This window comes from Dromiciops gliroides, chromosome 5 (genome assembly GCF_019393635.1).
Source record: "Dromiciops gliroides isolate mDroGli1 chromosome 5, mDroGli1.pri, whole genome shotgun sequence".
NCBI classification, from domain to species: domain Eukaryota; kingdom Metazoa; phylum Chordata; class Mammalia; order Microbiotheria; family Microbiotheriidae; genus Dromiciops; species Dromiciops gliroides.
In genome coordinates this window covers 289,992,451-290,016,621 of record NC_057865.1, presented here as the reverse complement: position 1 = coordinate 290,016,621, position 24,171 = coordinate 289,992,451, and the positions used below count along the sequence as shown (strand labels likewise).

At 50.4% G+C, this 24,171-nt stretch overlaps 1 protein-coding gene across 4 annotated transcripts in view; it reads left to right on the top strand.

The window, feature by feature from the left end:
- The first annotated feature begins 2,566 nt into the window (after positions 1–2,566).
- Positions 2,567–24,171, top strand: part of CSNK1E (casein kinase 1 epsilon) — a 65,007-nt gene continuing 43,402 nt past the window's right edge. For 2 of the 4 annotated variants that reach the window (XM_043966966.1, XM_043966969.1), the window contains exons 1-2: positions 11,728–11,909; positions 17,316–17,403. In XM_043966966.1, coding sequence (XP_043822901.1) covers positions 17,328–17,403 — 76 coding nt within the window. In that variant the 5' untranslated portion in view covers positions 11,728–11,909; positions 17,316–17,327. Of the gene's footprint in view, positions 2,948–11,727; positions 11,910–16,258; positions 16,279–17,315; positions 17,404–24,171 lie in introns of those variants that run through there. The other 2 variants (XM_043966967.1, XM_043966968.1) reach the window with 2 other exon arrangements.

Here is a 24,171-nt window from a genome sequence, read left to right as displayed (position 1 = left end):
ACCGACTTTGATCCCTTCCCCCACACTGGGCATTCTCTCTGGCCTCTCCCATACCCTAGAATGCTCTCCCTCCTGACTCTGCCAACTGGCGTCCTTCAAGTCTCCAACTAAACCCCACCTTCTACAGGAAGCCTTTCTCATCTGCCCCAACTCTAGCTCCTTCCCTTTCCAATGGATCCTTTCTGTAGCTTGTTTGTACATAGGTGGTGGTGGGTTTTCTTCCCATCAATTATAAGCTCCCTGAGGGTAGGGACTCTTTTTGGCTTTTCCTTATATGCCCAGAGCTCAGCATAGTATTTGGCATTTGGTAAGAGGTTAATAAATGCTTGTTGACTGACTTATGGACTGACCTGACCTTGGGGACTTGCATTCTGATTGGGGTCACTTCGATAGCAGGGAAAGAGGGTTTGGGTCAGCAGGTCCCAGTAGAGCTGTCCAGTAACTGATGGACATTCCCAGGATCAATTTCATTATGGTTCTCAGAGTTAGAGTCATTGGGAAGAGAGCTGACCTGGAAGCTAAGAAGATCTGGGTTCAAATCCTATCTCTGCTGCACACAAACGAGCTGTGTGACCCTGGGAAAATCATTTAACCTCTCAAGGAAATTCTAAGGCTCTTGATTACAGAGGAGGAACCAACCTTTATCAGAGGAGAGAATGTCCTGATTTAGGAGCATCCTCTACCAAAGTCATATTTGGTCTAGTTTTACCCTCCATCTCTAGAGCCAGAGGTGGGAGACGGTGTGAAGTCCAGCCAGGACCAGCCAGATTTAGTGTGCTGGGGGAGGCCAGTCAGGACACTGGGACCCAGGGCCGAAGTCTCAGATCTCAGAGGGCCATGTCAGGCAGGGCAGAATCTTCGGGTCCCAGAAGATGTGGCGTCAGGGCTGAGAGCAAGGTCTGCTGGTCCAGAGTGGACACAACACTTGGAATTCAAATTGACAAACATTTCTCAAGCATCTGCTGTGTGTCAGGCCCTGCTCCAGGAGCTGGAGAAAAAAGGACCCAGTGCCTGCCCTCAGGGTGTTTACCTTGGGGAGGGAGGAACTTCCAACCTGTTTACGGACTCTATTTTGTTGTTCAGTCATTTTTTTTTTCAGTCATGTCTGACTCTTTGTGATCCCATTCGAGGAGCTACTGGATGTAGCTCATCATTTCCTTCTCCAGCTCATTTTATAGACGAGGAAACTGAAGCAAACAGGCTGAAGTGACTTGCCCAGGGTCCCACAGTTAGTGTGGCCAGATTTGAATTCATGGAGTTGTCTTCCTGACTGCAGGTCTGGCACTCCACCCGCTATACTATCTAACTGCCCTTTCCATTTTCTCTCTCTCATATTTATATAGTATATAATAATACACTATATATGTTATATATTTATAATTTCTATATAATATATTAATAGTATAAAACATTACATGTTTATAATGCTATATTATACATAAATATATACTATATACTTTATATTTACACATAAACAAATTACATTTATATAATATATTTATAGATAAATATAGTTTATATTTATATATGAATATGACTATATGAAATATATGGTTTGTATATAATAAATTATTAACTATCTAAATATAATTTATGTGTAATATAATTATATTTATATCATATACATAAAAATGTAGGTATTGCTATAGCTTTAAATACAGATGCACTGTGGTGGGGGCAAAAGAGAGATCAGGGCAGAGTGGTCTGGGAATATTGGAGGGAACACTCACCTGGAGGAGCAGCCGTAACAAAGAGTCTGTGAACTCAGGGAATGATGGGAAAGGAGCCTAGAAATGATTTGGACTGGAGCCAGGCTGTAATAGGCCCTAAACAACAGGTGGGGCGTTTTGTACTTTAGCTGGTATGCGATGGGGAGCCAGGGAAGGGTTTTGAGCTAGGGAGTAACCTGGTCATGACCAGGGCTTTAGGCAAGTTATTTTGGCAGTTGTGTGAAAGCTGGACAGAGGAGGAACTAGAGAAAGGGAGTTGATTTCTAGACTGAGCAGGGCCTGGAGGTGAACAGTGCCAGAAATCTGGCTTTGTTGGAGGAACATGAGGGCTTGGGACTACCTGGAGAGACTGGAGGCAAACTGAATAGCAGAAGGACATAATCTAGGGCTTAGAACCCTGGAATCTCACAGTTTGGAGGGACCTAAGGGCACTTAGTCTGATGGAGACTTGAACAGAAATCCTTCTTACAACATCTCTGACAAATGGTCTTTCAGTCTCTGCTTAAATCCCTCCAGTGATGGGCTACTCACTACCTCTCCAAAAAGTGTGCTCTATTTGGGATGTTGTTTATTTCTTGGCTTTTATTAGCATCCACAGGGGATAGAAAAGACCGATTCTGGCCCTCTTGGGAGCTGACTCCGCTAAAAGACCAGTGGCATATATAATTTTGAGGCTGAGCCTGAGCCTGACAGACGGGGAGAGGGTGTTGGCTCTCTGAGGACCTAGAGGGTGATCTCTTGGACGGGGATCAGGAATGGTCTGGGCCACGTGGAGCTGGTAGGGGCTGAAGGGGCCGGGAGCCAGCCTGCCAAGGCCACGTGGGAGAAGTTTCCGAGGGCAGGCAGAGCGGAGGAGAGCAGCTGCCAGACCTGGGAGCATGCAGGAGCCACCCCAGAGAATGATCAGGAAAGGAGAAAGCGTGAGCTCATTCCAGAGAAGCCTATAAAAGGAGCAGAGAGGGAGGGGGCCGGGGCTAGAGCCCTGGACAGCACCCACTGAGAGGGAGAGGGAGATCAGGGCAGGGCAGGGCGGCCCAGGAGGCAGTGACTGAGCTGGGCGGAGGGGTCGGTGGGAAGGCCTGTGGTGTCAGGAGGAGGATGAACGCAGAGCCAAGCTCTCTAGCCTGGGCCCCAAGGAGGCAGCTGGTGAAGCCGGCCGGTGCTTTCTGAGCAGTGCTGGGGGACTTGAGAGAGAAGGAGCATCCAAGAACATCCAGGTGTGTGGGGAAACAGGGCTGCTTGGGGGGCGGAGCTTGTGGACAGCTCAGCTCTGCCAGGGCCCCTCTGGAGGGGGAGGGGAGAACCTCGATTGGGGGAGGGCAGGAGAGGCGAGCAGCCACCCTGGAGCCCTTAGCTCCTGCACACTGGCCGGTATCTGCCACAGCCATGCACCCAGACCCCGGCGGCAGCTCCTAGAGTCTGCTGCTGTGTTCTTCATCATCATACATCCTTATGTTCATCCCTCCTGTTTCTCATCCATTGACTGAATGACGTCGAGATGCCAGGAATAGCACTGAGAACTGGGGGCGGGGGGGGTTCAAGGGTGAGTGTTCTGATTTAGAGCCTAGATTAAGAGTATGCCACGGCTTTGGAACATGGAATGTCAGAGCTGGGAGGGCCCTTAGAACAGGAAATGTCAGAGCTGGGAAGGTCCTTAGAACAGGGAATATCAGACCTGGGAAGGTTCTTGGAACAGGGAATGTCAGAGCTAAGAGGGAGCTTAGAACCTAGAATGTCAAAGATGGGAAGGCCTTAGAACAGGCAATGTAAAAGTTAGGAGGGAGATTAGAACATGGAATGTCAGAGCTGGGAGGGCCTTAGAACAGGGGAGGTCAGAGGAACAGGGAGATTAGAACATGGAATGTCAGGATTGGGAGGGACCATAGAACCTAGAATATCAGAACTCAATGGGTCTAGCTGTTGCTAGTAAAGATAAAATATTCTTAGAACATGGAATGTCTAAACTGGGAAGTCATCTAGTCCAACCTCTGTACTCCACAGATAAGACTGAACTCCAAGAAGCGAAGTCACCAGGTGAGCCAGGGCAGGGCAGCCAGGGCAGTGACTGAACTTCCATTTCCTGACGGCCTTTGTACTCTCTGATGCTCCCTCCTCTGGGCCCTGGGAGGGAGACAGATGGCCCAGCCTAGAGAGGATGGGACTCTCCAGAGAGCGTCGGAGAATCTCATTGAAGCCCACAGGAATATAGGGACCCAGATGGGAGGTGAGATTAGATGGCACGGGCATGATCACGGGCTCCTACTGAACCGAGGAGGGCCTGAGGGAGCTGGAAAGTGGAGGGGATTGGGGGTGGGGTGGGGATAGAAGCAGGGAAGAGGCTGCTCCCAGCAGGAAGGACAGCTCAAGGGAATGCCAGCAGGAGCAAAGGATGGGGAACCGAAAGACTGAAAGGGACCTCAAAACTGAGCCTCATTCTTAGTTGAGCTCAGCCAAAATGAATCGAGCAGGAAGAAAGAAAGACAGCCAGATATTCCAGCCTCAGATCTATGACCTTAAGACTCCACTCTCCTAATTGGCAGCATCCTTGAGATGTAGCATCTACTTGTATACCTCCAGTGACGGGGAGATCCTTCCCTCTCTTAGCAGTCCAATCCTTTATGGGAGGGCTCTAAATGGGAGGGAGTTTTCCTTTCATAATACATTGAAATCTGTCTCATTGCTGTAGCTGTGAAGGATGTCAGGGAAGCCAGGCTGTCTGGGTGGAGCAGAGGGTGGGTGGAGGAGCTATGTGGAGGGAGGAAAAGCAGAAATCCCTTCACACCCCCAGCTCAGCTCTGCCGGGGTCCCTCTGCTGGGCCTGGGGCTCCCCAAGCTTCCCCCGGATTTCCTCCACCCACACCGAGAAGAATGTTCTGTTGAGAGCCTGGTATTTTCTGGATCTCAGGATTTGGGATTTGTCTGCTTCCCTCCCCATGGCGGGGAGGGGAGAATGAGGCTCCCAGAGTGGGCGGCAGGAATTTCTGTCTCTTCTGGTTAACTCAAGGCGTGCCCATGGGGGCACCTCAGCTTCCTTCTCTGGAGCACCATTGGACCCGGATCTCAATCCCACTTCTGACCCTTATGACCTGCGTGACCCTGCATAAGTCGTTTCACTCGCCTGGGCCTCAGTTTCCTTATCTGTAAAATGAGATTTACCTTGGGCTTAGGTGAACTTGGAGGTTGATCCCAGCTGTGCATCTGTGCACCTGGGTTCAACTCCTACCTGTGTGATCTTGGTCAAGTAACCTCTATGGGCTTCAGGTTCATTAGATCATTAGACTGAAAGGGACCTCAGAGGCCATCTGGCCCAACCCCCTCATTTTCCACATGAGGAAACTGAGGCACAGGAGTGATGAGAAGACTTGCTCAGATGGTTTTTATGGTTTTTTGTTTGTTTTGGGGTTTTTGGTGAGGCAATTAGGGTTAAGTGACTTGCCCAGGGTCACACAGCTAGTAAGTGTCAAGTGTCTGAGGCTGGATTTGAACTCAGGTCCTCCTGACTCCAGGGCTGGTGCTCTATCCACTGCGCCACCTAGCTGCCCCTCAGATGGCTAGTATGATCTCTAAGACTCCTTACATCTCTGACCCCCATCATCCTAAGTCTCTGGGCCTCAGTTTCCCCATCTGAAAGATGAGGGGGATGGAATAAATGACCTCTAAGGTCAGCTCTAGAATCATGGGGCGTGGGGGTGGGGTCAAGCTGAGTTCCATGAACTTGGTTTTCTTCTTAGAAAATACGTCATCGTATTTTGTTATAATGAGTTTCTTTTGTAATCCTATGGATTTTATAACATGCATTTAAAAACATGATTCTGAGAAGCCAGTCACCAGACTTGCTGCCAGAGGGGTCCAGGACATTGGCTGGCTGGAGAAGCCCGTGAAAGGGGAAGAATAGCAGCAAACATTTATTAAGTGCCTCCTGGATGCAGGGGCAAGGAGGGGGACCACGATGGAAAAGGACGCCACATCTTCCCTCTCCCTGGTGGCACATGGGCAGATACAAAGCAAGGTGTGATGGGGGCAGGTGAGGAAGTCGGCCATGGGCCTCTGGGAGGGCACGGGCATTTTCCTCTGGGTGGATCGCAGAAGGCTTCATGGAGGAAGCGGCCCTGAAGGATCTTGACAGGTGGAGCTGAGGAAGCAGGGCATTCCAAGGATGGGGCAGGGCCAGCGCCTTCAGGAATGTGCAGAGGTAGAATGGGTGAGCTCAGCAGTCAAGAGGCCTTGAGTGGTGTCATTATTTAAGTGGTATGTGTTTATTATGGAAGTGCCTTGGTATGTAAATATGTGAGTGTGTGTGTGTGTGTGTGTGTGTGTGTGTGTGCTGGTGTGGAGCTTGGGTCCCAGTTCCTGAGTTTGGGCTCCTCTGTGGTTGGGATTGTGTCGTCATGTGCTCTGGTGAGTACGTCTGCTTTGATTCCGAGGTTTGCCTGTCATTGTGTAAATACCATCATCTTAATAACCCTCCTCAAGCCTTTCATCCAAAGATCTCAAAGCACGTAGCAAGCCTTAATTAATTCTCCCTACCATGCTAAGGGAGGGGGTATTATTATGCCCATTTTGCAGATGAAGGAACTCAAGCTTAGAGGGAAGTGACTGATCCAAGGTCATACAGCTCGCCCACAGAGAGGCCAGGAATAGAAACTGGGGTCTTGAGAGTCTGGACTCAGTCTGCCTGGCCATGGACATCCTTGTTCCTACTTCTTCCTAACTGCAGCCGGTTAGAACACCAAGCATTTAATAAGACCAGAGGGGCCCTGGGCTGCAATCCCTAGGAGGCTCAATTGATTGTGTTCTTCAGCCTCAGTTGTGTGGTCACATTCTGTGCCTGCCCCCAGGCCATCAGGTGCACTGTGACAGGCAGTGTGGATGGTTTACCGGGAGCCGGCTCTCCTCTTCTACTCCAGAGCAGCTGCCCCACTCAGAAAGCAGCCTTCCTAACCATCTCTGTATACAAAAGCCTGCCGGGCACAAAGGACTAGGAGGCCCGCTGTGTGTACTGCACTCTTTTAGGCACTATGGGGGGAGATAAGATGCATGGGCAGGATGGAAGCTGCCAAGGGGCCTCGTGGTATAATGGAGAGAACCCTGGGCTTGAGGTCTGAGGAAGTGAGTTCAGATCCCATCTCTGATGCTTATTATTTGTGTGACCTCAGGGGAATGGCTCACCTTCATTTCCCCTCAGTGGGATGAGGGGGGTTGGACTCAATGTCGGCTCCAATTGTATGAGCTTTTGCCTTGGTGCACGTGTGACTTGGGGCAAGTCACTTCCTCTATAAAATGAGAGGATGGATTAGGTGGCCTGGAAGGTCGCTTTTGGCCAAGCCTATGATCCTGCTATAGATATGGTTATATACATGTGTGTATACACTCGTGTATATGTATATATTTATGTTTGTCTCACAAATAGCCTCTCTTAAGTAGGAGTGGTGAGGAGGTTCTAGAGAGCAGATGAAAGTTCTAGAGACAAGCTAGACAGTATTGGAACCGCTAAATTAGATTTATGGCATATTTTTAAAAATAAGCTGCATGTAATAGTCACAATTTCATATACAATATTTTTCTGATCCTTTTACATGGAAATGTTCATGTTTCTCAAGTTTATAATGAAAAGAAAATAGTATTTTAAAGATGTGAGGATTTTAGTTAACAGCTAACTCAATTTAAGTCAAAAGTTTGTTAGGACAGCTAAGAAAGGTAATGTGATCATAGTCTGTATTGAGAGAAGTGTATCTTCCTAAGAAGCTGTTTGGTTATATGAAATCTAATATTGTGTTCATATCTGGGCATGGTATTTAAGGGAGTAAATTGATAAGCTGAAGAATGTTCAGAATAGTGTTCAGGATGGTGAAAGAGACCAAGTTCATACTATATAAGGAACAATCAGTTTACAAATGGCCTCTCAATAGAAAATCCAAGTCAAAGACTGTATCTATATCTATACCTATATCTATGCCTATGCCTATACCTATATCTATATATCTACATGTTTTCACACATCTACATATGAACACATAGATACTCACATACACATACACACATATATACACACATACATATACATATATAGTCCTTTGGCCTGGGTTTTCTATTGAGAGGCCAAGAAAACCCAGCAGAGGGAAAGTCACAATTTACTTTAATGTGCTCAGTAAGTATGATCCAATAAGCATTTATTAAGCACCTACTATATGCCAGGCATAGTCCTATGTGCTATGGACACAAATACACAAAATGAGCCTGTCCTTGCCGAGGTTACCCTCTAGATCTCTTCCAGCTCCAAATGTGATCCAATGATCCTCATTTCTGGTAGGTATATTGACACTAGTCTGAGGAGGCATTGAGTATGAACAACCAAGGAGGGAATCAGGAAGGGCTTCCTGGAGGAGGTGGAAGTAGGTGCTGTTATTATTATCCCCATTTTTTTTACAGATGAGGAAACTGAGGCTTGGAAAGGTTAAATGACTTGCCCAGGGTCACACAGCTAGTGGTTTTTTTTTTTTTAAATCCCCAAAGCATATATTAAGAGGCTTACGATAGCTGTGCATCGGAGATCCTACCTACCTCATTTAGAACCCAGCCATCCCAGTACAAAGCTTTGTCTGGCTCTGCCCAGTGGGTGTCTTGCCATCCTGCCCTGTGGCTTCTCAGATGGTTATTTAATAACTAGGATTCCTGTGCAGCCCCTACCATTCTCTGGACAAGCAGTTCATTTCAGATGGGTCAATTTTGTGGCCAGTGACTTCTGTCTGAGGTGCTCCAAGGGACTGTTGGGGAGCTATGTTCTTTTTTTTTTTTTAAGTGAGGCAATTGGGGTTAAGTGACTTGCCCAGGGTCACACAGCTAGTAAGTGTTAAGTGTCTGAGGTCAGATTTGAACTCAGGTCCTCCTGACTCCAGGGCCAGTGATCTATCCACTGTGCCATCTAGCTGCCCCATGTTCTTTTTATTTAAAGCTAAGCCTTTTTATTTAAAATTTATTTTTATTATGAACTTGGCAGTCACCACAGACAAAGCATTCCAATGCATAAAAGGATAATATATATATGCATATGTGTATAGGATTGTGAATTTCTGCTACACATGGTTTTTAAACTAATAATTTAATTTATATTTTAGTAAGTTAAAATATTAAAACAATTTTAAAATTTAAAATAACTTAAAAACATTTTCAATTCACGAGGGAATAACAAAGTTGTGGGAAGGGATTATTACTCCCATTTCCTATAAGAGGAAGCTGAGAATCAACAAGGAGGAACCTAAGAATCAACAGGCCGCTGTGCTAGGTGCCATGTACCGTGTTAAGCCCCGTGTCACAGCTAAAAAGCAGGACTTGAATACTGGTCCTCCAATTCTGAGGTCTAGAGAAGACTTTTTGCAGTACTTAGCTCATGCACCTATTCAAGGCCTTTCCTGAGTCCCTCCACCCCACCCACCCCCAACCCCGGCTGCTAGCATCTTCTCCCACAAATTATTTTGTAGGCCTTGGCAAGAGATGGAGTATGGGGGTGAGACAGAGAAGAATCCAGGCTGACTCCTAAGCTGAGAGCCTGATGGATTTGACAGTAATAGGGAAGGAGGAGGGGAGGGTTAATCAGTTCAGTATTGGACACATGAAGTTTAAGGTATCTGCCCAACATCCAGGTTGAAATATCTGAAAAATAGTTGGAGATTCAAGATTGTAGGTCAGTAAATAGGTTGGGGCAGGATAGGTAGATGTGGAAATTGTCAGCATAGGTATGGTTATTATACCCATGGGAGCTGATGAGATTACCAAGGGAGGTAGTATAGAGGGAGAAGAGAAGAAGGGCCCAGGACAGAACCCTGTGAGACACCTATAGTTAGAAGGCAGGATGAAGAGGATCCACCAAAGGCGACTGAGAAGGGAGGAGGAGAACCAGGAGAGAGAGGTGTCCCAAAACTCTAGAGAGAAGAGTATCAGGCAGGAGAGGGTGGTCAACAGCATCAAAGGCTGTAGAGGGGGTCAGGAAAATGAGGATTGAGAAACTGGATTTGGCCATTAAGAGATCACTGTTCATTTTGGAGCGTTTAGGTGGAATGGTGAGTTGGGAAGTGGGATGCTTAAGGGGTCATGGAGAGAGTGAAAGGAAAGAAAGTGAAGGCACCTATTGTAAACATCCTTTTTGAAGAGTTTAGACACAATGGGCAGAAGAGATCTGGGGGATGATAGGAATGGGAAGATCAAGTGAGGGGGTTTTGAGGCTAGGGGAGACATGGCCATGTTTGTAGGCAGCAAGGAAGGAGCCAGTAGAGAGGGAGAGATTGAAAATAAGTGAGAGAGTAGGGATGATAGAGGGGGTGATCCATTGAGGGAAACAGGATGGAATGGGGTCAGTTGAGAAGGTAAAGGAGTTAGCCTTGATGAGGCATGAGGCCACCTTGATATGTGAGACAGGAGTGAAGGAGGAGACAATAGCAGAAGGCACTTGTATGGCAGAAACACTCATGGGTGCTATGAGATGAGGAAGAGGGGAGAAGAGAGTGTTCAAGGGGATTGGCCTCATGTTTTTCTATTCAATATGAGCCCAGAGGGTGGAGGGAGAGAGAGCCATGGAAGGTTGGAGGAAGGCCAGTGCATCGAAAGGAGATCCAACCATGGGAATGAAAGCCCAGGCTCTATCCCTTGTGTCTAGCACAGACTAGGTGCTTAATGAATGCTCATTGATGGATTATATCTTCAGTGCCTGACACAGGGTAGATAACTTAACACATATTTGTTGACTGTTCGATCTTAGAAGTCATATAGTTTGACTCCCTCCTTTAGAGGCAGTAGGGTGGTGCAGCAGATGTACAAGTGTCCGACGAGTCAGGAAGAGCTGAGTCCTAATGTTGATCCAGTCATTTACTGGTTGTGTAAACCTTGGATCATGTCAACCTCAGTTTTCGCATCTGTAAATTAGGAATGATAATAGCATCTGCTTTAATGATGCTGTTATTGTTTATTACAGAAGAGGAAACTGAGGTCTTTCTTTCCAGAAAGGGGAAGTGACTTTTCTAAGGTCATACAGGTAGTTTAGTTAATGGCAAACCGAGGACTCAAACCCAGGTCGTGGAACCCGAAATTCAGCATTCTTTCCATTACACCAATTTACTCCTCTCCTTACTTTGGGCCAAACTTCCCTTTGGTTTGTTTGCTAATTCCACAACGAATAATCCAGTTGTGAGCAGGTTTCAGATTTCCCCATTTATGCCCTTTCCCACCTTTGTGGAAGGAGGTGAGATGGGGGAGGGGAAGGCGATGTTTCACTTTCTCTTTGGCTATTTAGGAATAAATTCTTATCAATCCATCCATAAACTCGGCTCCGCTCTAGACACTGTAGGGACAGTCGGCGTGTTTGTTAAGCGCCTACTATATACACTAGGCGCGTGGAGACAATCAATCAACAAGTGTTTAATAAGCAACTTTCGCCCGAGCGGGGCAGTGAGGTGGAAAGCCCACCCAATGGAGTCTGCCCTAACTCCGGGAGATGCACGCGAGATCTCTGTCCGGTGAGATCTCTGTCGGGTGAGATGCTCACAGCCCGAGGCCAGAGAGAAAGCGAGCCCTGGGGGAGACAGCTTTCTAAGACCCAGAGCCCGGAGCTGTAGACCGGCTCGGAGCCATCGTTGGAGGGCGGTGCCCTGGAGAGAGAGGCCTTGCCCCGGGCTCGGGTCTCGAGGGGCGGACGGGGGTCGGGGAGCGGGAGGTCGAGGTTAGCTGGCCATCCTGGCCGAGCCCGGAGCCCGAAGTCGGGCAGTGTCCCTTTAAACGGGAGAGGGAGGGGGGCGAACTGTGCAGGATGACATCAGTGGGTTTGGCCAGCGGGCTCAATGGAAAGTCAATGAGCGAGCAAGGGAGGGGGAGCGGCGCAGCCCCACGCGGAGGCCGGAGGGGCGGGGGGAGGAGGGGGAGGGGAGGGAGGGAGAGGGAGGAGGGAGGGGGCAGCAGCTGAGAGAGAGGCAGGCAGGCAGGCGGGCGGGCAGCGGGCGGGCAGCGGGCGGGCAGGCAGGCTAGCAGGCGGGCGGGCGGGCAGGCAGGCTAGCAGCTCCGGGCTGCGAGCTGGGTGTAGCTTCACCTCCCCTCCTTCCCCAGCCCAATCCTCCTGCATCCTCCAGCCCTCGGACGCCTGGGTCCCTGGCAGCGCCCGGAGCAGGAGCTGGGCACCGGCCCCTTCCCGGCGGGGTAAATATTGGGGGGCTGGGGACCCGTTTCGGGGGGCAAAGTCGGGGGGAAAGGGCGCTCCTCCGGCCCTTTGTTTTTGCTGGGAGACGGGGAGAGGGAGGGGGATGGGGGTGGGGGGAAAGGAGCGGGTGCTCGCGCGCGCACACACACACACACACACACACACACACATACCCTGACACACTCACACGCATACACACTCACCCACGGAGCCCGTCTGGCCCCTGGGTGACAGGCCCCGGGGCCGATCCCCGAGCACAAAAGACCTCCATTCTGGGGCATGAGATTATTTTGCAGAAATGCTCCTGGGGAGCGGCCGGGGAGGGGGGTACCCCATCCTGCTGGGCCGGAGCAGCCCATTTCAGCCTTGTCTGCCCCCTCTCCCACTAGATGTTTAAAGGGCTCGGAACCTCCGCCGAGGAGACCGACCCTCGTTGGGCGCACCCGCCGGTTGAGGAGAGGGGAGCCGGGGACCCCCGGCTTGGGGAGCCGGGCTGCGTGTACGTGTGTGTGTGTGTTTGGTGTGGCCTGGATCGGGGAGAGGCATCTGAAACTGGTTATTTCCTAGTCTCTTCCTACCCGCCCCCCCCCCTTTGTATTTTTCTCCAAACAATCCCCCCCCTCCATTCTCTTTTCTCTGTCTCGCTGCTACTCGCTGGCTCTGTCTCTGTATCTTTGTCTCTCTGGCTAGCTCCGTCTCTTTCTCTCCCGTTTTCTCGATCCCTCCCTCCCTTTCTCTTTCTCTCTCTCCCCCTTTCTTTCCTTCTCTCTCTCTCTCTCTCCTCTCTCGTTCATTCTCTGTCTCTTCCTTCCCCGCCCCTGTTTGTCCTTCGGTTCCTGGTCTCTTTTTCTATTTATCTCTGTCTTTTTTTCCGTGTTGCACACTCCATCCTTGTCTTAGTTTTCTCCATGTGTCTCCCTTTCTCTTTCTGTCTCTCTCACCTCACTGTCTCTGGGGGCTGGGGGATCCTTTTCTCTTACTTCTCCCAAACAAAGTGTTCTGCGTGGCCCCTTGGATGGATGTGTGTTGGGGGTGGGGGGGAGACTTTGGGAATAGTGTCGGATAAAACAGGCCATGGAGCCAGGTTTTCTTTTGTGGAGGGGGGGGGGCAGTGGAATGACTTATTCGGATTTCCTCTTTTCTCTGAGTGTGTGGCGTCTGTGATATATAAATATATATTTATATATATGGACAGACTGTGTATGAGTGTGTATATATATATATATATATATATAGAGAGAGAGAGAGAGAGAGAGAGAGAGAGAGAATATTTATTCATATCTAGAGAATATGAGAGTCCCTTGAAACACCCGGAACCTCCAAGTGGGGTGAGCCCCCTCCCCACAACAGACTTCTCCCCTGGCTTGCTTTTTTGAAGTAACTCAGATCAAATCAGAGGACTGATTTATGGAGTGGGGGGGGGAGGAGGAGAGAGGAAGACAAGGAAGAAAAGGAATTGGGAATGTTGTTTTTAAAATGTCTGCTTTTGTGTATTCTTCGTCTTTCATCTCTAGGATGTACCTTCTTCCCCCCTCCCCCTCCCGCCTCCCCCTTAAAACATTGTCAAAACCTAAAGAAATGGATAGGGGGCAGAGGGGATGTTGGGGGGACCGTGGGGGGGTGCTTGGGGATTATTTTATAAAGGGAAAGAACACCCACTCCACTCCATTCTTTCTCTTCTCTTCCAATCTTCTGCCTCCTGGCCCCTTCCCCACATTAAGAGAGTCCAAGTGTTGGAGTAAAAAGCCCTAGTTATCTCTTTATCAAAGCACTCTCCTCTTTCCAGAAGCACATTCTGTCCTCCCACAGTCTCCACCATGTAACTGGGGAGCACTCATCCTCTCTCTGATTTAAAAAAAATTTTATTCTGGGGCCTGGGACAGGAGGGAGCCCTTCACAGGCCCCTGGGGACCCCTGTGGAGTGTGTGAGGAAAGAGACACTGGGGGCAGGGATGGAGGGGGCCTGGGGGGATGGATCAGCTTCTCCCTCTGCTAAATTTCCCATCAAGTTTGATGGTTCTTCCCTCTGCTTTTCCTTCCGACGAGTCAGGAAGAGTGTGTGGGGTATTTATGTAACAGGGCCAGACGAGCTCCCTGTCTATTTACCTAACCCGGCGTGGGTATTTATGTAATATAGGATGAAGGCGTATTTATTGGCACTACCCTATGAGTGCCCAGGCCCGGATGTGTGGTCCCTGGGTTGGCCCACGCCAAAAACGTGCGTCAGGAGCATGTGTGAGGGAGCGCGGGTTCACTGTGTACATGGACTTTTCTTCCCTTTGGAGTATACACACTTGGGAAAGAGAGGGAGTGAGTGTGTCTGCCTCCTGCAAGCAGAGGCGTCTGCAGTGCAATGCCCATGGGGGTCCTTTGTAAATATTTATCAGGTAGCCTCCATGACAGTTCTGAAGGGGTGTGTGTGTGTGTATGTGGTGGGCAGGAGAAGGCCCAAGATTACCTTTGGATTTTGAGCTAGGGGAGGTTATAGAAGTCATCTGGTCCAACTTTGCAGAAGAGGAAACTGAGGCTGAGAGAATGGAATTGATTAGCCCAAGGTCACATGAGAAGACCAGCTATCTTTCTGCAGGGAGACAGTGAGCAGGTTTCTTTCAGAGGGATCCCATTCCTCAGCTTCCCAATTTGTCCAGAGTGAGGGTAAAGAGGGTCTGTGCAGTGTTGGGCCTTTGGAATGTGGAAGGGGAGGCAGCGTGGTCTAGTGGGAAGAGTGGTGGACTGGCTGGAGTCAGGAGAGACCAGGTTCAAATTCCTCATCTAACACTTGCTATATAACCCCAGATATGTCTGAGTCTCAGTTCCCTCATCTGTGAAATGGGCATGATAATATCTGTGCATACCTCAAAGGGTGGTGAGACAATGCCCTTGGGAAACCTAAAAACTTTGTGGAAATGTCAGATGTTACTCAAATAGGAGCTCAAGCAGTGCTGGGGCACTTCTAAGGTTGACACAGCTCTTTTCTCAAAATGTCCCTGGGAGGTGGGTGGTGCAGATAGTGTTAGCCTCATTTTCCACATGAGAAAACTGAGCCCGAGAGAGGTGCAGTGATTAACCCAGTCACCCAGCTGACCCTGCCCAAGGGTATCATGTAGCTATTCTCTGGTCAATGATTTGCCCATGGGTCTGGATATTAGGTGGAAGGGGAAAATCTGATGTGCCCATCTTATGCTGTGCCTCCTTGGCACAAAGTTTTGCCCTGTCTTTGAGGGTGAAAGGCAGCACAGTGAAATGGGCAGAGGAGAGAGGGCTAAGGAGATCGACCTGGCTTTCTGTGACTTCCTGTGTGATTTTGGACAAGTCTCTTCCCCATCCTGGGCTGATGTACTCTTCTCATCTGCAAAATGAATAGATTGGTCCAGCAGATCTCAAAATATCAACTCTGACATCCTAGTATTCCTCATATGTCCCTGCTCTCACATATAGGGAAGAGAGCATCTTCCAGAGTGGTCCCTAAGCCCCACCCCTACAACCCAAGTATCCAAAGACCCCTGGTCCTAGCCATTTCCAGGTTCTTGGCCAGGAAAGATGGGGCCCTGGGAAGTGGGGCTGCATCAAAGCCTTTGTTCATAGGCTGGGGGTGTTTCCTGCGATGGTCTAGGGACCCCAACAGCCTCATGGGTCTACTGGCACCCCAGTAGGAAAAGAAGCAAAACTGATATCCTCTCCGTCCAATTTTTCCCCGACCCCCCCCCCCCATTCCTGAACTCCAGAGAATTCCACTCAGGGCTGTGATGCCCACAAAGACTCTGGAGTCTACCAGCTGACCAATAGGCTGTGCTTAGCTCTTCCTGGGACCTTCTGTCCCAGACTATAAAAGACGCCCCAAAGCTCAGGGTCATAAAAGGAATCTCTAGATTCAGAGTCAGAGGAAATGGAGTCAGATGTGGACTCCACCATTTACTGATCATATGACTTTGGGTGGGTTGGGCCATTCCCCTCCTGGGATCCTTTCCAGCCTTAGGTCCTCTGAGACCCCCGGACTCTGCTCTCCTGAGATATCAGAAGGTGTTGCTGGGAGGGCCTTGGCTGAGGAATTCTCAGGAACCCCCCTCCTTTTTGAAGGGGGTAGGCAGAGGAAAGGAGGGGATACTGAAGACCACATATTTTCAGGAGTTCCTTCTCTGCCCCTCCCAATAATATCAAGCCTGTCCCCTGCTTCTAGGGTTGAGGAAAAGACGGCATGATGTAGTGGACTTGAAGTCAGGAAAAACCTGGGTTCAAATCTTACCTTGGATAGCTACTAGCTGTGTGACCATGGGCAAGTCCCTTAATTTCTAAGCTTGTTTCATTAGGAAAATGAGAAGGTAGTTTAGGTGGCTTCTGAAATCTCTAGCACGAGATCTGTGACCTTGAGTAAGTCGACCTCTCTGTGCCTCAGAGTTGTCCTCTGTACAGTGGGTGCATGGGGTGGGGTGGGGTTTGGGTGAGAAGTCCTCTGAGGTTCTTCCCAGCTCTAGGCCTAAAATCTGGACAGAATCCAGAACTAAGATCATGATCAAGAAGGGAATTGGGGCACGGGGGGGGGGTGGAGTGCAGTTAGGTGGTGCAGTGGATAGAGCACTGGCCCTGGATTCAGGAGGACCTGAGTTCAAATCCGACCTCAGACACTTGACACTTAACTAGCTGTGTGACCCTGGGCAAGTCACTTAACCCACACTTGCCCCACCAACGAAAAAAGAAAAAAAAAAGGAAATGAGGGGCAAAGCAGGGGGAATGTTCTCTGGGCATCCTAACAGACCAGGGTGAGACCCCTCTGGATCAGTCTGCATGTCTGTGGCCCCATGATCCAGGGGCTGCTCCCAAATCTCAAAATGAGTTGACTTGTGGGAGCTGGCAACAGGAAGACTGACTGTCCTTTCTCTAAGGGACCAAAGCCTGTCCCCCCCAACCCGAGTGTGGGTCTTGTTTGTTTCGGGGGGAGGAGGATATAGGTCATCCTATTCTTCTCTCCCTCTTTCCTCCCCGGACACCCTCTTTACTTGCTTACCTGCCCAGTCAGTTGGAATTGAGTGGGGGTCTGCTCCTCCTTTTTCCCCATTCCCTATGCCTCTCTTATTGGGACATTGGCCTCCCTGAGGCTGGCCTCCCACTCACAGTCCGTGGCTGCCCAGGCTGAATAAGCCCTTCCCTGACTCCAGAAACCCCCTTCTCCCCTCGCAGTGATTGCTGTGACCAGGGTGTGGGCACCTGGCAGGCCCTGAGGCACTGAGAAAAAGGGGGGAGAGGGAGCCCGCCCACTTTAAACCCTGGGTCCCTGAGAGCCACCCTCTTCTTTTTCTGGCCCTTAGGGATGGGTAGGGGCCCAGACGAAGGAGCTCCCGCCCCCCCCTTGGCTTCCTTTGGAGTTCTGTTCCTCACCTGACCTGGCTTTCCCCATTCTCTCCTTGCAGTGAGACTGAATCATGGAGCTCCGTGTGGGGAACAAATACAGGTTGGGCCGAAAAATTGGCAGTGGCTCCTTTGGGGACATCTACTTGGGTAAGTGACTGCATTCTGGGGGTCTTGCAAGGGGGCTGGGGAGACACCTCAGGGTGCCGTAAGCTCCAGGCCTAGGTCTGACTCGGAGCCCTGGCCTGGACGTCTGCATCTGTACAGCGGGGCCGACAGACCTCACACCGCCCCACCTCACAGGGCTGTTGAGAGCCAAGTGCTCGGCAGCTTGAATAGTGCTGAGAAGCCTGGGATGGAGGGTCCGAAGTCCTGAGTTCAAATCCCTGCTCAGCCACTTTCTAGCTCTGTGACTTGGGGCAAATGTCTTTTCTTCTCTGGACTTCAGTTTCCTCTTCTGTAAATTGAAAGTCAGACTCAGGTGCTCTCTGAAGACCGGCTTCCAGCCTTAAATCTCCGGTCCTAAGTCCAAGGCGGTGGAGCTGGATGCTCTTCGGAGATGACGGGTCCCCATGGGCAGACAGCTCCGGGGTGGGGCCGGATAGGAGGCCAGTGTTTCTTCCCCTGCCCCCTCCCGCCCAGCCGGGGCATTTGAGCTGCTCTGAGCCCTCTCAGGAAGGTGGTTTGTCCCTGTTGCTGCTGCCACAGCAGCAGGAGGAGATATTTTTAGCTCAGATTACCAGCTGGGGTGACCCAGGCCTCCAGCCTGGGCCGTGGGAACAGGCTCCAGGCGGGTTCGGATCCCTGCCTGCCCTTCAGCCCCTTGGAAGAGAGTGCTCCCTGAAACGGCAGCGAGCAGGGAGCGAGCGATTGGGAGCAGCTCCTGCCCTGAGGTCAATCTCCTCCCAGCCTCCCCACCCCCTTCTCTGCCGGGATCCCTCCCTGCAGGCTGACCCCCCGAATCGTCTTTCCTGGGTCTTGTGGCCAAAGTGACGCAGGCTCCCCATGCGCAGAGCAGCCGGCTGGTCCGGGAGCCCGGGGCCTCCCTGCCCGGAAACGCTTCCTGTCGGAAGTCTGAGCTTGTCCTGGTTATTTTTTTTTCCTTCCCCGAGAATGATTTCTCTCTTCCTGGCTTGCGGCCAATCCCCCTCTAGCGAGGAGCAGGGAGCTCGGTGTCTGCAGGATGCATAGAATCCCCAAGCCTCCCGGGGCCGGGGGCAGCTGAGAGACCCTCCCAGGCCAGCCTGCCCCGAACTGAAAGCTCCACGACCACATCCCTGGCCATAGGTGGGGAGCACACTTTCCCCCAGCAGCCTCTTCTATTTGGGGACAGCTGGAATCCTTAGGAAACCTTCCTGTTTTGGGGGGCAGGGGAGGGGGAAGGAGGGATGCAGAGAAAGGCCGGCACAGGACCCTAACTAACCCTTTGGGTTTTGGAAGTTTGGCCTCTGAGGGATTGTATTCGATACATTCCTTTTGGCAAAGCAATAGAGAGGCAGCTGGTCAGGCAGGACTTAAGAAGTTCTGGGTTCAGATCCCGCCTCTGACCCATACTGGTTATGCATGTCACTTTCCTGGCCCTAGGTCCGTGAGTTAGAGAGGAGCTGCCAGTCTGCATCGGTGGAGGGAGTTTTTCACATTGGGAGTTCCCTCATAAATAGGACAAGTCTGGACCAAAAAACATTCCTGTGGGTAGAGTTTCCATATGGTGACCTCTGAGTCTTAGTGAGAATCCAGAGCTGGTGTCCTGGATCAGGAGGGGTGAAGCGATCCGAACAGTGGCATGTGCAGAGAACTCTGGGTGGGAGATCAGGATATCTGGGTTGGGGTCTTGGCCCCTGCTGTTCACCCACCTAGGGTTAGGGTTAGGGTTGGTCACTGCTTCTCACTTGCCTCATCTGAAGACTTAGAGCCTCCTAGATTTAGAGCTGGGGAAGGCCTTCAAGGCCTTGGGGTCCAAAGTCCTCCTCATTTTACAAATGAGGAAACTGAGAGCCAGACAGATGAAGTGACTTGTTGGGGATCACACAGATAATTAAGTGTCAGAGGTAGGATTTGAACCCAGGCCTTCCTATCTTCTAGGATGGTAGATTTGGAGTGGGGAGGGACCTTCGAGGTCACCTATCTAGTCTAAACCCTTTCATTTTACAAGGGAGGAAACTGAGGCCCAGAGCAGTTAAGTGACTTGCCTAGGGTTACATGGCTAGCAAGTGCCTGAGCTGGAATTGGAACTCAAGTCTTTCTGATTCTAAGTCTAGTTTCTCTCCACTATAATCTGTGACTTTCTGGGTCTGGGGGCGGGATGTAAGGCCTGGGACATTGTGGGATGGGGTGTGGGCTTCATTAGTGAGCTGTCTGGATGGTGGTTTGGAGAAAGGAAGAGCTTTGTTAATCGATCCATCAACATTGACTAAGTGCCTCCCATTGCCAGGCATGGTGCATTGATGTCATCCTTCAGTGCCTCACCGTGGTAAGGAGGTGAATCTGAAGGTCATGGCAAGGCCTTCCTGCAAGCTGGGGGGGTGGGATGACAGAGCCCAGCTCTGTCTGTCCTACAAGCAACCTCCTAGCAGAGTTCAGAGAGTCTTATCTTCATCCAGTGCAAAGTGTCAACCAATAAGCATTTATTAAACACCTGCTGTGTGGCAGGCAGATGGAGGACCTGAATTTAAATATTGGCTCCATCAGTTACTAGCTGCATGACTTTGGGTAAGTTATGAGGTCAGTAAAAGGTCACTTAACCTCTGGGCCTCAGTTTCCCCCCCTTGTAAAACTGAAGGGTTTGGATTTGGTGAACTCTAAGGGCTTTCACAACTCTTTCATCCTCTGAGTACTGGACTCTGAGCCAGGAAGACCTGGGTTCAGATTCCACCACTGGCCCTCATTAGCCATGTGACTCTGGGTAAGTGACCTGGGGCCCAGGTGCCTTCTCAGTAAAGCGAGAGGATTGCTGTGGAAGCCTTTAAGGACCTTTCCAGCTATAAATCTGTATCTACGATAGACTCATGGAATGTAAAGTGCTTGAGGTCGGGGACTGAAGCATCCCCGCATCTCCAGTGCCTTGGCCAGGCCTTGGCACGTAGAAAGTATCTGATAAAGGCATGTTGAGGTAAGGCGAGAACCAGGTTGTCCAGAGTTCAATGGACTTGGGGCCAGAGCAGCTTTCTAACCCCCTCCCCCCAACCCGTGTTTGATGGTGAAGACTTGGAGCCTTGAACGGTGTTCTCACAGTGTCCACTGGGTCTTTCCCAAGCACCACCTGTTCGTCTATGCCTATGTCCAGGGTCCCGTGCTGGGAGCCTAAAAGTATATGCATGCTCAACTATAGGGTTCATCACCTCTCCCTCCCCACTTCCCCACCCCCAATTTGGCAGATGAGAACCCCAAGGCCCAATTAGACCTAGGTCTTCAACTCCCAGGCTAGTACCTTTTCCACCGTACTAGTGGAGATTCCAATGAAAGATAAACATTCATTAAGCACCTGCTGTATACAAATCATTGTGCTTGGTGCTCATGGAGAATGCCAGGTAACAACAGACCTGAGAGTGGGGAAGCATTTACTTTCTTCTTGATGTTGAGCAGGAATGTTGGCTTATTTCCAAATTGTTCCTTTTTGGGGTTGAACCCTAACTTGCCCCACCCACATTCTCGAAAAATTGTACCTAAAGTTACTAGGCCTAAAGTTACTCAGGAAGGTCCAAGTTCAAATTCAGTCTCTTATACTTCCTGGCTGTGTGACCCTGGGTGAGTCACTTCATCTTGTTGGCTTCCATTTCCTCTTCTATAAAATGAGCTGGAGAAGGAAATGGCAAACCACTCCAGTATCTCTGCCAGGAAAACTGGGAATAGGGTCACGAAGAGTCAGACAGGAGTGAAAAACAACTGAATGACAAGCCCAGTGCTGTTGTGAGGCTCAAGTGGGATTCAGATTCGGATTTTACAAACTTTAAAGTGTTGGAGAAGAGCCAGCAATTTTCATTCTTTTTATCATCTACAATATCCCTGACAAAGTCTTCTAGCTTCTGTTTGAAGACTCCCAGTGACAGGAAGCTCTACATCCCAAAGTAGCCAGCCCATTCTGCTTTTTTTTTTTTTTTTTTTTTGGTGAGGCAGTTGGGGTTAAGTGACTTGCCCAGGGTCACACAGCTAGTAAGTGTCAAGTGTCTGAGGCTGGATTTAAACTCAGGTCCTCTTGAATCCAGGGCCAGTGCTTTATCCACTGTGCCACCCAGCTGTCCCCAGCGTGACAATTCTCCCCAGTCTGCCTCTCTGCTCCGCCCCCACCCCGACATTGACCCTCTTTGTACCTTTTAGAAAATTGGAGGACCCTATAATCTCCCTCCCCCAATCTTCCCTTCTCCAAGCTAATTGCTCGTAGTCCTTCCAATGATCTTCCCTGAGCCCCATCCCTGTCACCCTCCCCTGGACGCTCACTGCCTTATCAATATCCTTCCTGAATTTCGGCGCCTGGAAGGGAACCCAATCCTGGGAGTGGGGTCCCGCAGGGCAGGGCCGTCGGCTCCCAGGTCTGGGCACTATCTCTCTCTTACTGCTCCCTGGGATCTCCTGGGCTCTTGGGGCTTCTCTGTTACACTCATGGCTTAGGCCGAGCCCATTTAGAAAGCTGGATGTCCTCTTGACTCTCCTCCATTTCCCCACCCTTTGTGGTGGGTCCCCACTGGCCAGGGCTCGTTGGGAAGAATTCTTCAGGGTTCGGGTTTCCCCTGCCCCCAGCTTGGGAGCATTGGCTACCCCCTTTTCACCTCCCTTTCCACTCTCAAGCTCTTCCTGGGGTCTTCTTGCCCTTAAAGGGCCCCTGGGATGCCGTTGACAGTTCATTTGTGAATTTTCCGAAGGCCTCGGTCCTGTCCCGGTTCCTCTTGTCCGGGACCATCACACCCATGATGAATCTCAGCCTCCACCTGGTCTCTGGCACCCTTTCCTCCACTCCTGTGTTCCTCCTGGCCCTCCATGGCACTGGTGACCCACTTCCCCCCTTTGTTCAGTGCTCTGGCCAATTCCTCCAGCCGAGTGATGGGGCTCAGTGGGGGTGGCAGCAGATGGACTCCGCAGGTGGGGAGGGAGGCCGGGCCGCCATTGTCGCTTCTGGTGCTTTCTAGGACTGCTGGGCTGGCTGGAGGGTCACGTGGGCCCAGAAGGAGGCTGGAGGGCTGGGGGAGTTTCTCCACAAGGGTGTATTCCCCGAATCTGGTCCCAAGGAGGACAGCTGGGAGGTAGCAGTGTAGACATTTGGGGTTAGACCTCTCGGCTCAAATGTTAGCGGTGCAGCTAGCTTGGTTCAGTTGCCTCTTGCTCTGGCTGAATGGGGACCCAGGTGCCAAGGCCCCTTTTGGGGGGAAGAGGAGTAGGGTTGGAGGAATGGGTCTCCTCAGGGGGACCCTACATTATGAGCTGCTCCTTGTCCTGCCAACTTGGCCTCTGTGGAGCTGGGGCGGAGCAGTAAGGATGGCTCACCCTTTCTTGTTCACTCTCTCCTCCAAAAAAAAAAATGTGTTTTCCAAAGTAGCATGGGCACCATGGACAGGAGGTGGGGCTGAGGACAGAGCAGAAGGGTCAAAGAGGAAAGAGGAAGCTGGCTCAGCTCCATCTGCCTTCTTTCTGGCTGAGGGGAGAAGGAATTTCTTTTCACCATTTGGAGGGCGGGGAGATGACAGACTGGCGGCTGGGCCTTTGCAAGTCCAAGGCTTGGGTCTAACAGAGTTGTTGGACTAAGAGCTGTCAGGGGCTGTGGAGGTCAAAGCCAACTCCCTCAGGGGCTAGGACTAACCTCTGATCCACTATAGCTCTAGAACTGGATAACCTCAGAGCATATCTACCTTATTTTACAGGGAGGGAAACTGAGGTCCAAGAAGGTTCAAGTCTAAAGTCACACAGGTGGCAAGCATCAGAGTTGGGATTTGAACCCAGGACCCATCTTGCTCTTTCCCCCCTTCTCCCCTCCTCATTTAGCCAAAATCCCCAGAGGTGCAGTTTGTGGATGGTTTTCTTTACTTCGTTTGTTTGTGTATGCATTCATGTAATAGGCATGTATTAACCACCACTGTATACCATGTAGTGTGTGAGCAAGAGTAGATAAGGATGCCTCGGGTGTCTCTACCCTCAAGGAGCTCACCGGGAGAGATAAAATCAATAGCCCAGTTCCCAGACTCTGGCTCCCTCCAATGAGATGAGCATTTGGGGAGGGTACAAAGGTCTGGGGAGCCGGGGATCATGGAACATTGGAGCCTAGAAGCCACCTAGCCCAATACCTCCATTTTACAGCTGAAAGTTGTCACTCGGGTTCACAGCTAAGAAGGATCAAGGATGGGACCGGAACTCAGGGTTCTCTGAGTCCAAATTCATTGCTATTTCCAGCACCTGTCAAAGAGACCTAGGATATCAAAGTGGAGAGGGAGCGCTAGGACGAAGAATGTCAGAGCCAGGAGGGACCCATTTTACAGAGAAGGAAACCGAGGCCCATTGAGAAGAAGTGACTTGTTCAGAGGCATACAGGAATAGAACCGTGATGTAGCTCTGGGACTGGAGTTAGGATGAGCCGAGTTTGAATCGTGCTGTGTAACCCGAGGGGCAAGTCCGTCCCTTTCTGCCTTAGTTTTCTTATCTGAGGGGTGCCTCAGAGAATCAAACGAGATACGATGTCTAAAGTGCTTGGTAAACCTAAGCACTCTAAGTGCTAGTTGTTACTGTTATTGTTACTGTTATTGTTATTGTTATTGTTAATGACAATGATGGTGGTGATAATGCGAGCCAGGGCCCGCTTCATTCTATGGCTTGGCCTCTCAGAGAAAGTTGCATGGAAACACTGGGCTGGCTCTAGATGGAGACATACGATCCCCACAGATGGAGATGGGGTGGGGGTGATGGGCAACGTCGATTGGCTCTCTTTGGCTGGAATAG